This window comes from Eupeodes corollae, chromosome 2 (assembly GCF_945859685.1).
Source record: "Eupeodes corollae chromosome 2, idEupCoro1.1, whole genome shotgun sequence".
Taxonomy (NCBI): Eukaryota; Metazoa; Arthropoda; class Insecta; order Diptera; family Syrphidae; genus Eupeodes; species Eupeodes corollae.
In genome coordinates this window covers 27,518,770-27,532,852 of record NC_079148.1, presented here as the reverse complement: position 1 = coordinate 27,532,852, position 14,083 = coordinate 27,518,770, and the positions used below count along the sequence as shown (strand labels likewise).

General features: G+C 34.6%; 2 protein-coding genes across 4 annotated transcripts; both read right to left on the bottom strand.

Moving 5' to 3' along the window:
- Positions 1 to 957: 957 nt before the first annotated feature.
- Positions 958 to 5,050, bottom strand: LOC129945334 (neutral alpha-glucosidase AB-like). The gene is made up of 8 exons (XM_056055008.1): positions 4,928 to 5,050; positions 4,229 to 4,337; positions 4,020 to 4,161; positions 3,860 to 3,954; positions 3,300 to 3,797; positions 3,135 to 3,241; positions 1,685 to 3,063; positions 958 to 1,624 (listed from the first exon to the last, which is right to left on the bottom strand). The coding sequence occupies exons 1-8, from the start codon at positions 4,929 to 4,931 to the stop codon at positions 1,196 to 1,198; spliced, it is 2,763 nt and encodes a 920-aa protein (XP_055910983.1). The 5' UTR covers positions 4,932 to 5,050; the 3' UTR covers positions 958 to 1,195.
- Positions 5,051 to 11,613: 6,563 nt separating this feature from the next.
- Positions 11,614 to 14,012, bottom strand: LOC129948314 (tektin-3). 3 transcript variants are annotated; one of them, XM_056059265.1, is made up of 6 exons: positions 13,830 to 14,012; positions 13,360 to 13,428; positions 13,028 to 13,296; positions 12,382 to 12,969; positions 12,002 to 12,310; positions 11,614 to 11,945 (listed from the first exon to the last, which is right to left on the bottom strand). In XM_056059265.1, exons 1-6 carry the CDS (start codon positions 13,941 to 13,943, stop codon positions 11,717 to 11,719), a joined length of 1,578 nt encoding a protein of 525 aa, XP_055915240.1. In that variant the 5' UTR covers positions 13,944 to 14,012; the 3' UTR covers positions 11,614 to 11,716. The 3 variants fall into 3 exon arrangements, with proteins under 3 accessions (XP_055915240.1, XP_055915239.1, XP_055915241.1); XM_056059264.1 differs by lacking the exon at positions 13,830 to 14,012 and adding an exon at positions 13,650 to 13,823; XM_056059266.1 differs by lacking the exon at positions 13,830 to 14,012 and having other exon boundaries at positions 13,360 to 13,577.
- Between the last annotated feature and the right edge of the window lie 71 nt (positions 14,013 to 14,083).

The window sequence follows — 14,083 nt, the reverse complement described above, 5'->3', positions numbered from 1 at the left end:
CTGATATGACTTATGAACTTCGCATCAAAGCTTTTGGACAATAAAAATTCTAATTATTCTCAATTTATTTTATAATTTCATCTGTTTGGATTTAATCTAACTGTAAAGGGTGTTCTAGTTTGTTGAGTTACAAACTGCCCGAGAAGGTACCGGTTTAAAATAATAAATTCTTATTATTATAAATATATTTAAAAGTAAGACATGATCAAAAGCTGAGAAGTGACTCTTAACGAGTCAACTTGAAAAGCTTAATTTGGATCATCTTAAAATAATCTCAGTACGTGTATTGGTCTCGTTTAACTTAGTCTTGTTTCGATGTCAAATTGAAATTAGGAAAAAAACAGATGATTTTTGGGAGGAAAGAAATATTCTGAGAGAAGCTATAAACTAAAAGATCCACATTTCTATTAAAACAAAAAGTACTCAAAATTTGTCCCTTTTGAAACCTTAGGCCCCCAGTGTTCAGTAATATTTGTAATTGTCTTGTGAATTGTTTATTTATTGTGTAGTCATTTTAATCAATTAATGCTTTTTAAAGGTGACAATCAAAACAATTTTTTAAGGTCGTATCTAATTGCCTATAAATTGCCATCTGAAAATTTCCGAAAATATTTTGATTCGATTTCAATTTTTCACACGATGATACGCTTGAGCTGCCGAATTATTGTTATCGAATTGATTGAAGCATTAGGTTAACTATGAGTTATTTAACAAATATAAAGCTATTATCCACACACAACTTAAATTAGCGGTGGTTCCCTGTGGCGTATGTGCAATTATTTTCATTAAATCCATTTTCTGTTGGTTTGGTTCCAGTTCGCACAGAGAAAAGATATGAAGCTACAAAACTTCCAAAAATGTTTCAAAAAGATGAATTTTATTTCTTTGATCTGATGCGAGGTCTTAACAAGGATCAGGATTTATCTTTTTTTAATTTAAATTGAAACTCCAAAAAAAATTACGACAAATATTTTTATTTATTTGCAATTTATATTTTTTGTGTCTCCGTTTAAAATTGCATATTAAAAAAAATAAAAAGTCTATGGGTTATATTTAAGCTTATTTTCATGATGTCTACTAAATCGGAAATTACTAATTTTTTTAAAAAAAAAGGTGGTGTCTTTCTAAGCTTAAAAATGATATCAATCTTTCTAATACTTAATTAAAAACTTCTTAATTGCTGCTTGCTGCATTTTTAATAATTAAGTTTAATCACAAACTTCTTAGCCATATTAATGCCTGGCTTACGAACAGCAATTGCCTTCTCGTGTGGCAAAATATCCAATTCCTCTGTTTTACCATCATGATAGAGTGTAGCTGACTTGGGAGTCTTTTCAAGACCAGCAATGACAACACGTTCTAGCCATGATTTTGTAGTGTAATTGGGTTTTGTTTCGAAGATGTTCTTCAATGCGTTGTCACTGAATTCAAAATGAGTGTAGATGTATTTTCCATTACGGTATTCGTAGGACTTCTCATCGTCAATGTACAAAGTTCCCTTAGCTGTGCCAGCTTTGTCAAGGCAAACCACCAAAGTGTATGGGTCTTCTTTCATGAGTGTAGCTGCACGACGAATACGTTCCTTCTTAGGAATAATCGAACCGCCACGTTGGAATACGGGAGTCTGTAAAAAAAAAAACATTTAAATTGTCATTCATTTTTATAAACCATCCAACTCTCTTACCTTTTTATCATCTACTGCAATTGTTTCATGGCCAACTTTATCGTGTTTCTGGAAGTTGTCAACATCAAACCAAACATCTCCGTTCTTCTGTTCATCCTTGGCTGGGAAATAAACATCAACTTTGCTCACTCCTTTCTCCATAACTGGACGCACCAAGAGATGATTGTGCAACAAGAACTCCGAGTCCACCAAAAAGGCATCCTTATCCTTGGGATAATGGGCAAGCAGAGGCCTCATTACTGGATGGCCGTACCTTTCATGTTCGTAGAACATTGTGTACCAAAATGGCAGATAGCTATAACGTTTACGAATTGCATCACGAATTATCAAACGTGTCTTCTCCGAGAATAACCATGGTTCGCGGCGCTTGGTGTCGATGTGAGCATGACCTCTGAAGAATGGAAGGAATGCTCCAGTTTGGTACCAACGTTCGAGCAAATCAGTTTCGGGATTTCCAAAGAAGCCTCCAATATCAGCTCCACAGAATGAAAAACCAGCGACAGCCTCACTCAAACACATCTTGATCGAGTGCTGCAAATGACCCCAATCAGCCAGATTATCACCAGTCCAAATGACTGCATACCTCTGGGATCCAGCAAAATGAGCACGAGTAAGAATAAAAGGTCTCTGAGTAGGATCTCGCTTAATCATTCCCTCAAACGTTCCCATCAACTGCATGTGTCCGTACAAATTGTGCACATCCCGATGCTCCCAGTTACCATAATGGACTAAGTCCTTTAACATAGTCACTTCGGGGCCATTGAAGACTGACGGTTCATTCATGTCATTCCAGAACATAACATCCGAGGTGGTTGTCTTAAAGTTGCTCAACAAATACTGATCGGCGTAGTACTCTCGCACCACTGGGTTAAAGAAATCCGGATAGCTAGCCGATCCTGGCCAACACCAACCCTCGTAGTCCTTGCCATCGATGGTCTTCGTGTAGTAACCATTGTCTGTGCAGTAGTTATGGAAGAAGTACCCACTGTCCCGCTTAATATGAGGATCGATAATGATAGTCAAATGTCGTCCTAGATCTGTAAGGTTCTGGATCATGGCGAGAGGGTTTGGAAATTTAAAGGCGTCCCAGGTGAAGTATTTCTTGCCATCAGTGTACTCGATGTCCAACCACATAGTGTCCATGGGAATGTCATACTCATCGAATTTGGCCGAAACAGTTTGGACATCCTTGTCGTCATTGTAGTTCCACCGACACTGATGGTAACCCAGAGTGAAGAGCTGTGGCAGGTTGGCAGGGCCGGTCAAGTCGGTGTATTGTTTGAAAGCATCCAGAGGAGTGGGTCCAAGTAAAATGTAGGCATCAACAATTCCACTTTCCGACATGAAATGTGCTGTTGGTGGATCTGATTTACGAGATCCTAAAAAAAAAAAAAACAATGTAATGTATTAAGAAAAAGGGAAACGTATGAAATGGGAAGTTTGAACTTACCCGAAACAAAGTTCACAATAGACGAGACAACATTCTTTTCAGTCGTCAAAATATCAACCCAGGTTTCAGCTGCATTTTGCCAATAAACACCAGCAGTACGTTGAGGTCTTAAAAAAGAAAAGGACAACTTAAAATTTGGTTCTTAATGAGATGCAACAATCTTACCCATGACCATAGATGACTGGAACCGATCCATACAAAGCCATCTTACTGTCGAGCACATATTCAAAAACATCTAAATTATAGAGCCTATAGGGATCTGTTCCATGAGTGGATTTCAAAACAAACGAATCAGCATGCTCGGGAATTCCAAAGAGAACATCAGCCTCGGGGAAGGAGAAATCCAATGCAATAGCTTCAGGGCCACGTGGCTTTGAGTCATGATGAGATTTGAAATTCTCCTCCCATGATCCGGGATCTTCATCTTCAATTGTTTTGGGCACTTCTGGGACTTCACCATCGACCTCATTTTCACCTGCTACAGCTGGAGGTGGAGTTCTTCGCCTCAAATGTTCAAAGTGCATCAATCCCTTGGCATTGACAGACACTGAGAGGACATCGTTTTGATAGAAATCGATTTTAAAGGGATCAGCATGGATGATAGCCTTGTTGATGCCAGTTGTCACGCCCAACTCATTTGTATTTAGCTCTTGAACCTTGATACTAAATGAATATGTTTATTAATTGAAAATCAAGAGGATTTAAGGCAAACTCATTGTACTTACGTTCCACTTTTTGGGATTCCTTTAAGAGCATCAGTTACTTTGTAACGAGGTTGTAGAGGGTTCTTCTCATCGATGAGGACATGGAAAGTGTCGCCCTACAAACAAAAATATAAATATTTAAATTCCTTGCACACACAAATACGGGTTTTCAAGAACCTACCTCAAGAGCTTCCAACTTAAGAATGAACGGATGGTTGTTCTCTTTGTTGATTAGATCGACTGTTATCGAGTCAGAGTATGTGTTCAGTGTTCCAGGAAGGAGAGCGAACTTTGAGCTTCCAGGCTGGACTTTACGACAACGTCTGAAACAAGAAATTAGTAACAAATTCAAGAAGAACAAAATATGTCGGCCTAGTGAGACGAACTTACCTACAAAAACTGCTCTCGTCGCATGTTTTGAAGTTTTTTGGATCGACGCCAGAACCATAATGGAACGTACAGAAAATTAACACAAATATTGCCAAACGCATTTTTGATTCTGCAAAAGAAAAATATGCAATTGAACTTGAAAAAATGTTTAAAAATACATTCTTGGCAGTAAGAAGCTTGCAGGTGTGGAATATTTATTATTAATTTTATTTTGCTGACATGAAAGACGTCATTTACAAAAAATAAAGCTAAAGCAGCAGCGCTTAACATGCCTTTGAAGATGATAGTTAAGTGCTAATGATAAGATTTCGGCTTCTAGTAGTTTTTTGTTGGAATTTTTGATTATACAAAACCACGTTAGAAACATATGAATTTGAATCTTTAATTAATTTGCAAAGTCTGCTATTTGTTTATTTAACAATAAGTCATTAGTTAATGTTCCTATTTTTCATTAAAGTTCTTTTCAATTTAAAGAATTTTAATTTTTGTTTCAGTGCAAATATTGAAATACCTATGCAAGACAAAGGGTCTGCTGATGTTAGTACCGTTTTGTAAGTGACACAAAAGACTTGGGAACTATTTTTTAAGAAATGCTTATTATGTGTATTTATATGGTTAATTTTTATAATAAATTTGTTGTTTTAAATAATTAAAAACTACTTTTTTTTTAAATGAAATTATGCCGCCACAAAAACTTACCCATCCAGAGTTAAGAATTTTTCGATGAATAAATGGCCAATGGCGTTGCAACACAGAAAAGAGAGAAACGTCATTGGGCCAACGTCATCTGTCAAAATTTATATCGGTAAGGTAGATTTCGGGCGGTTGTTCATGAGGTATTAAGCTTCAACTACAATGCAATTTTTATTAGGACTAGGAAAAGTTCTTAAGAAAATCTTGGGGGATATTCCGTAAAACGATAATCGTTAAGGCCCAACTTTAATAGGCATAAGCTAGCATATGCGCGCATAAGTAAACGTGCGAATACAAAGAATCTCAATACGAGTGAACATAATGGAGTCTAGCTCCGTTTCGTTCAATTTTTCTCAGTTTCGTTAGCTTAAGCACACTTAAGCAAGAGCGATCCCAGTCGCTCGCCGCATAAGTAAAATCTGACATGTAGATACGTGAACAAAATTGCATTATGGCTATGCAGTAATTTCGCAAACTTAAGTGAATTTTCGTTGGGTTTTTGACATAAGCTTATGTTTGCTTATGCCTATTATAGTTGGGCCTTTAGACGATAGCGTTTTGACGACAATCTCACTTCACGTAACTGCCCCAGCACAATGGAGTCACTGTAGCGGCCGCTTGTTTCACTATCAAAATTGAAATATACGAAAATAGTACATAGCGCCACAATGGAAAGTTGTTGCTGCAGCGATCGCTGTCGCCATTGTTGAATAATTTTCTATTTTCCGCTATTAACCGCGCTTCATTTTAACATATCTGTGGGTCTGTTCACAGCACTATATGAAAACAAGCCATTGAGTTCGTTCAGTACATTGAATTATTTCTTGTATTCATTGACATACTATACATGGACTGCTAGTGGTGTGAATTTTCCATACAAAATTTGAATAAAAATGGTTCCACTTCAAATTAGCTACACTAGCCCTTTCAGGCACAGTGGCAAAAAAAGTTATGAAATATTTAGCGACATCTGTTTGTATTTAGTTGAGATAAGCTTTTTCTGACATAGAAAGTACTGACATCTAGTATAATTTGTTGAAGACAAACGATGCCATGTTTTTTTTGCTGTGAGCAGTGCTGTCGTTTTGAAAATTTCAAGAGTAGTATTTTTCTATCATTTTGGGGAGCATTTTCTTAAATTGAGGAGTAAAACAAAAAATAACAAACACATGCTTGGCCCATGAACAAAATTAAAAACTGAAAATAAAAATGTCCAAATTCGAAGTTAATTGGCCTATTGTGAAGGTTAATGTTCCGAAAACAGACAAATAGAAGGATATAATGTCGTACCAATTTTTGCTTTCACTGCTTAAAGGCCAACATTTTAAAATAATATAGTTGAAATAAATAATTTAAATTCATAACTTTTTTTATTAAGTAAGAAATTGACAATTGAAATTATATTTTACATCAACATACATATTTAAATATTCAAGAATAAATTAAAGTCATTATTGTAAATTCGATGTTTCATATTTTCAGTTACAATCATTAAGGGGTCAATTATAGCTACCATTGAAATCGATCAAGACGGTGTTTCCCTTTGATTAGAAATGAAAATTATATAATCATCCATCGAAAATCACACAAAGAATTTGTTTTTTGAGAAAAAAGTGTAATTGCGCATTTATTTTTCTCTACAACTGACGGAAATTCATTTTCCTGAACAGCTGATACTTTATGTTCAAAGGTGAAACGAATCGTTCCACTGATTTGTGTTCCAATTTCACACAATTCCATTGATAGATTTCTCTCAGTAAAATTTTGTCGGTGGATTTCAATCGGGAAATTTGTTCAATGACAGAAATGTTTAAGGATAGCTATAAACGACCTACCAAAAAAATTCTAATGTTTGTTTTCAATGATGAAAACCAATGATAGCTATAACTGGCGCCTTATACAATGATTTGTTATTCTCGATTAAAGTTTTCGATGGCTCCCATTTTTCTGTGAAATTGTTTTTAAGGAGTTCCTTAGCAGTTAGTAGGGCATTTACCGTTTCTACCCTGAGTGAATTTCTTTTTTTATCTTTTATAAGGCTTATATCTGAAAATTTTCTTTCTGCTGTTGCACTATTATTGGGGCATTATATACAAATGTCTTTTCCGTTTTATTTTGGGGAGTAGTTTTCGTCCGTGGGTAGAGTAGCAGTTGACTCTGAAAATAGTAACATACTACTATAGTAGCAAAAACGACAGCAGTGGATGTGAGTATTAAATGTTACACAATTTTTCCGCATAGCCCTCTTTGCGCTAGTGTTTTGTCCGTTAAAAGTGGAACCATCGTGAAGTTGGCTACTAGCAGTCCATGTATAGTATGTCAATGCTTGTATTTTGTATTATTGGGTTCGTTCAGTATATTGACTTATTTTTAATTTGTATATAACTTACTGAAATTTGAAAAATAAATTGGATTCGATAGTAAGTACTGTAGAAAAATGCATTTGAAGTTAAATAATTAAAGTATGTTGTCACTGACCCCAAAATAACACAACTTTGAGTACTTAATTTTAAAACTGCGCAGTGTTCAACTTACAAGACAATTTTGTTTGATAGCCGCAATGGACTTGTATATGAAAACGAAAAAATCCAATTCTTACCATTTATAAAACTGTTAACCATTTTCTAGATATTGTTGTCTGTATGTTTCTTTCCAATTTTGCATCTCTGTCAACCTTTCTTTTTCCAAAAAGTGCCAAAGTGAGAAATAAGAATGTATGATAAAGAATGATATTGTTTTTCGTGTCTAGTTATGTATGTACACCTAATAAAGAATTGTTTTTGAGAAATAAATGATATGTATTTTTTTATTTATTACTACTGATTATTTTCTTACAAAACAACCCCAAATTCCATTACCGTCAAAATAACGAAAGGTATTTGCGTACGTATTTTCACGAAGTTGTTTCAAAGAAACCTTTCGTAGGTCTTTCTTGGTACAAAGGACTTACCCACCACCTTCGTTTTCTCTTCTTTAAAAGCTTCATTCCGCAGTGGCACATAATAAATAAATAAAAATATCACACATGAAACAAACATTTTGATACTATAGTTTTATCATCGGTGAGTTGAAAATACATTTTTTTCAAATTTTCTAAAAGACAAAAACGAAGTTTAATAACATTTTCAAGTTATTGAACAAACATTATATTCGTTGAGTTTATTTTGACATTTCAGTCATAGTGTAAGAGTATTTGAAATATACTGAACGATCTTATACTGAAAACGACTGAAAACGGAATGACTCCCCTGATCATATCGAGAATTCTCTGAACATTTTCTATACAAAGTGTGTTCTGAACGCTCAGGATTATTTTTGAAGCTGAGCACTTTGCTGACACTATTTGACATTATTCACTTTGCTGGTAGAAAAACTAATAAAAATCAAGCAAGCATTTAATTTATTTTTTTATAGAAATTGAGGGTAATGGTGGATGTATCTGCCCTTCGTAATTTGCAGACAAAGTGGATGCAAAGTAATGATATGATAGATAGGATTAAAAATACCAACGTCTTCAAAAATTCACATTATAGGAAATGGGATAAAAATTATATAGAGAAAACGAACATGCTCGTATTTATTGTAGTAGCTTCGTCTGTTATTTAATAAAATTGACACAAGTTCTTTTGTTTCTCTCTTAATCTGGCCATACCCGACTAAGACGTCCATTTAGACAACATGCACTTGAGCCTATTTGACGTATTAATTATATTCATATTTTGTTAATAGAAATACATGAATATCTAAATACTGATCAACATAAAAAAGCTTTTTACAAAATAAATTAAGAAAAATGTGACAGAAAATGGTATTTTAATATTTTCAATTTTTAAGGGAGAAATAGACATACAAAAATGTATGAGATAGACTGAGATAGTTAAGTAGTATTCACATGAGTGCGACCAACGAACGACGAATGAATTACAAAATGTGAGTTTATATACGTTTGGAGACATATTTCCACACGAATTCTTAACAAAACGATAGCAATATAGTTTCTATTTGATTTATGATGCATACTTTTACTTTTCAATAACATATATTAATAATTTTAAGAAAACAAATTATAGTTGATACGAACTGTCAAACTTTATTCGCGTTCCACATTATCCACACTCGCAACGAATAAAATAATCGCGTGTACTTAACCTAAAAAATCATTCTTGTTTTGGTTTCGATTAAGAATTGTGTTTGGCTGTGGCTCCTTGTCAAACTTCATTCGCGACGAATTAAAAACTCTCATGTGAAAGAAATGTCAAAATCGACGAATATTCGTTAATTCATTGGTCGCGCCCATGTGAATAGTGCTTTAAATGGCAAGAGGAAATTGTGTAATCACACAGAATGACTTGGGTCGTTGAGAACGACTTCCGGGAGGACAATTAGCTGGCACCTCTGCCCTCCACGTTCTGCTACGTCAGTCCAACTGGACCGGGTTCTGTTTAACCAAGCCTTTATTTGATTCAGACCTTATAGAGCGCGCTCTGAACAAGCTCATTACACTTTTAGAACATGCAAAGAAACACAAATTTAAAGCTATGAACGTTCAGAGGCATAAAAGAAACACATTTTTCGGTTGACAGTTAAAGCACTGCTCTAAAATATGTATACAAAAAAAAGAGGCTGGGATGCGACCCACGCTGATAACTTCGTGTTTTGTAAAGAAAAGTTGTCAGTTGAATTATTCTTAATAATTGAAAAATGACCAACAATATTTTGCATATAATGAAATAGTTTGATTTCGAAATCTATTTTTGTTAAAGAGATTTTCAGTCGAAAACTATTTTTAACCAATTTTAATAGTATTTCTTAAAAGTTTTAATTTCTTATATAAACAAATACAAATTGGATGAATTAAATTAATTTGAAGTCAATATCTTCTATGATTCACGAGATATTGAGAGCCGAACATCAATTTTTACCAAATTTGAGTACTTTTTTTTGTAATTTAATTTTTTTTAATGAAAAAAACGGTCTGTTGGATTTTTATAAAAAATTAACTGAATGTCGAAAACAATCTCTGAGGTAAAATAAGTTTAAAGCCAACTATTAATTTTTGAAAAGATTTTTTATTCTTAAATCCATTTTTACCAACTATGAGTAATGTTTTTTTAGGTTTTTATTTTTTATAAAAAAAAAGTCAATTCGATTTTCCTCAAAAATTTAACAGATGTTAAAAACGTTATTCCTCGTTGCACAAAATTGTTTTGGAGATAAAATCATTTTTTATTTATACAATTTTTGAGGTGAGAAATATTTGTTTTATTCAGTTTTTTTTTATTTCTAAAAAGAACTTTTTTTTATAACATACAATTTTGTTCAAGTCTCTAGCGTTATTGGCTCGTGAGATATTTAGGGTTAACCAAAATTCAAAATTTCACCTTTTTTTTAAATTGCTATGGTAAAAAAAACACCAACCCAATTATTTTTTCAGAGTCATTTCTGCATATCTGTATATCAAATTTTGTTTGAAGTCGATATCTAAACTAGTTCTTGAGCTATGGACGACGAGAAAACGTCGCGTACGTAAGGACGTATAGACTTACGAACGTACGTACACACGCACACATAGACATCTCTCCAAAAATCTTTTATTTCGATTCTACCTTGAAACGTAGAGAAATGTCAAAATTTTCAATTCTACAAATCGGACCGATTTCAATAACTTTATATGTACGTTTTACGTAGAATCAAGGTAAGGTAAAAACATACGATAATAGTACTATAGGTTTTAAATACAAAGATGACATCTGAGTTTGACAGGTCCTAAATGCCAACACAGCCAACTTCAAACCACCAAAATAAATTACCCTATTATATGCAGGTCTTATTTTAGTAACACGAAGTGTAGACCTGTCAAATTTTTTAAAGGAGGGGAAAATTCTATTTGAGAGAGGACAGCATGCTGCGAAGTAAACAACGTTTTTGTTTTACTTTGTCAGTGTGACACCATCATTCTTGTGAAACTTAATTTTTTTCTAAAACCGTAATGTCTTTTGAAAGTATTTTGACAGTGGTGTTTGAAGTTTTGCTTTCAGAGCAATAGACGAGGCGATGCCCAAAAGTAGTGTAAAAGAAATTGCAGTAAAAAAATCTTGAGAAAGCTGTGAATTCCTACACTGAAGAAGAATTCATCCGACATTTCAGAATCAGCAGGGCGTTGTTTGAGCACTTAAGTTAAAAATTCTAGTATTTGAAATATTTTACCAATATGCTTCCAGAAAAGCGTAACTCTGGAAAAAAAACATTTTGCAGTGTTTTTGTGGTTCGATGGCCATACAGCTTGTTGCTTGACAGATCGTTTCAATTTTTTAATTACAAAATTTGCATTATGGTAGAAAGAATGACAATATTTCTCAGCAACTTGAGCTCCAAAGCCATTAAGTGTCACACTGTCCCCCAAAACATTGCAAAGATGGAAAAAGGGAAAATAAAACTGACTATGAAAGCCATTTGCGATGAAAATAAAAATGTTTTGACATGTTTGTTGGATACCCATTTATAATTTTCCAAAGAGCCACAAAACAACAGTGACATTGATCAAAATGGCTGTTGCTGATTTTGACAGTATTGTTAAAGTCATTGCACTCATAAATTCTTCATTTGCAAGTTTTTCAATGGTGAAACCTTTTTCAGTTAGCAGACATTTGTGAAACGTTGTGTGACGTCGTAAATAAACAGACCATGTCAAATGAGTTAATTACTTGTATTTTATTTAATTTGAATTAATGTTTTACATAAAACAATTAATAACTTCTACAAAAACGTGAACAAAACCAAAACTTTCATCAGTTTCTAATACTTAATTAAATTGTCCACCGGAAATGATCGCCTCATGCCCATGCATTTCTCCCGATCAATGAAAAGTGCATTGACTTTTCTCCTCAGATCAGCTTCCAAACTAACACGAGTTTTCAAAAGCTGCTGATGCTGAGATTCAGCTTCTTGCAGTTTTCTATGCAAATTCGAAACAATATCCTGTAGATCATGGACTTCTTGAACCAAACGCATTTGAGCAAAATCTCTGAAATTAATCGATAAGCACGTATTTTTTTGGAGAAAATGTTTTACCAATCATACTTGCAAAGTTCAACTCCCTCACGATGGGTACGAGCTTCGAGACGTGTTTGAGCCACTTTCAATGGATGCGACTTATCCTGGATAGCTTTTTGTAAAAGTGCAATGTGTTTTTCCAAATCAAATAACTCCTGTTGAACTTTAAACAAATGAAGCTGTACTTTGCTCTTGGCCTCAGACATCTCTTGTGATCGACGATCTAAGGCGTTATTTGAATTGCCCCAACAGTCCCAAACGTTATTGGCAGTTTGATTGATTATGGTTTCTATGTCACTGCGAAGTTGAGTTGACTTTGCGCGTTCAGTTTGAGATCTAAAATTGTTCGAAGTGACATTTAAAATGGCAAAAAAATAAACATATATATCGAAATAGAGATATCCTACTTATTAACCCTTTGACTGCTACATTGGGACCATGATTCCTGAGTACTTATAGTTGGATCGTATTTCTCAACGCCTCCATAATAGCTGATTCCCCTGCTGTAATTGTTCAACTGATGACATACCGAATCGATTCCTAAGGTTGACTCTTTGTGCGCAACATCATCCTCAAGCAAATATTGGGCCCCACGTAGTTCCTGAAGTTGGTTCATGACCATGTCGTACAAGTTTCTAAGCTTCTCCTGGCACGCTCGTAAATTGGAAACTTCCATCAAAAGACTTTTCTCAACATGGTCATGCACTTTTTCAATTTCCTGACGTCCTTCTCGATGGTAAAGACACTCTTGGGCAATATGCAGAGGAGTCTCAAGGTCTTGAATGGCTTTCGTTATTATACTCTTGTAGTTTGCCAAGGAATTGGTCTCAAAAACGACCTTCTCCAACTCAGTGTTCAGCTCATTTTTCCAAAACGTCACATCGGTTAGTCTCTCGCCCAAACGTCTGCCAGCATCTCGCTGCCCTTGAGCAGTCTTTTCATCAGTTTCACGCATAATGCGTATTGCTTCATTTCGCAATCTCTCCGATTGATTTCTTGAAACCGAAAAAGGTGCTTTAATAACATAACCTGGCTTTCATGAATTATTATCACCTGTTTGCATTTGATTCCGCATATTTAGCCAAGCAGTTGTTGGTCCATTCTCCAGGAGTGTAGCGCGTATAAAGAGCTGCCCTTGCAGCATGCTGTGGATTCCTTTCAAACCCTGTAACCAAGTTGGGAAATGTCAGCGGCTCTGTTGACATTCCAGCTGGCGTGAAACACGGTTTCACTAGTTGATTTGTTATCGGTTGCTCTGCTACTGGATTGACCTCGACCATATCGTAGGCAAGAGTCGGTCGCCATGGATGTGGCCGAGTTGACTAAAAACAACAATCACGTTACACAATCATAATTCCATTTTTCTTAACTTTTAGCCAACGTACCTGAAGTGAGGAACCTCCTCTAGGAACTGAAGGCTCCATACATGATGGACCACCAGCTGTGCTCCATGGCTGTAATTTTGAATTCTTATGAGTTTCGTCAAATTTTAAAACCATTTTTGTTTGGAATTTATCAAATAATCTACAAATTTAAAACTTCTAAAACAAAATATAGAATAATTTATTCGACATAAGAAAGTTGTGTAAAATTTGAAACTTGTGAAAGAGTTAAATAAAATTATAGTTTTGAGGTGAAAGAAAATAAAAATATATATAATGATATCCAATCTAACGTATGATTCCACAAGATTACGATAGTCCTTTCTCTCAACATATTGCCCTCCTTCGCAGGACCATTTATCAAGTAGATTATCCTTAACCAGACGTGAATCGAAGACTCTGTTCTCGAGATATGAATTTGCGTGCCATTTCATATTTTATTTTTCAAAAATCGTGCCTTAACTTTCACTCACAATTGGAATACTAGACTTAAGTAGGATTTGTTTGAGGGTTCTTGGATTTTCAATTGAAGCAAAGACTGGATAACGTTTTTGAAGGTATAAATCTTCGTTTTTCCAGCAAAGCATTTAAAATATTTTGTTAATTTTCGAAATATAAAGTCTCCGCGGTGGTATTGTTATTCATCCAAGGAAATAATTTCAACTGTCAAGGAATGTTAAAATGAAAATTCCTCCAGACTTTTATTGAATATCGATCAAACTTTGAT

What these genes read in the sequence shown, in the direction of transcription:
- LOC129948314 (XM_056059264.1), bottom strand. Translation starts at nt 13,790, where the DNA reads ATGAAATGGCACGCAAATTCATATCTCGAGAACAGAGTCTTCGATTCA. An exon ending in GTAATCTTGTGGAATCATAC is followed by an intron (nt 13,429 to 13,649) that starts GTTAGATTGGAT and finishes TCAAAATTACAG; the next exon opens with CCATGGAGCACAGCTGGTGG. An exon ending in GAGGAGGTTCCTCACTTCAG is followed by an intron (nt 13,297 to 13,359) that starts GTACGTTGGCTA and finishes TGTTGTTTTTAG; the next exon opens with TCAACTCGGCCACATCCATG.
- LOC129945334 (XM_056055008.1), bottom strand. An exon ending in CCAGTCATCTATGGTCATGG is followed by an intron (nt 3,242 to 3,299) that starts GTAAGATTGTTG and finishes TTCTTTTTTAAG; the next exon opens with ACCTCAACGTACTGCTGGTG. An exon ending in TTGCAGTAGATGATAAAAAG is followed by an intron (nt 1,625 to 1,684) that starts GTAAGAGAGTTG and finishes TTTTTTTTACAG; the next exon opens with ACTCCCGTATTCCAACGTGG.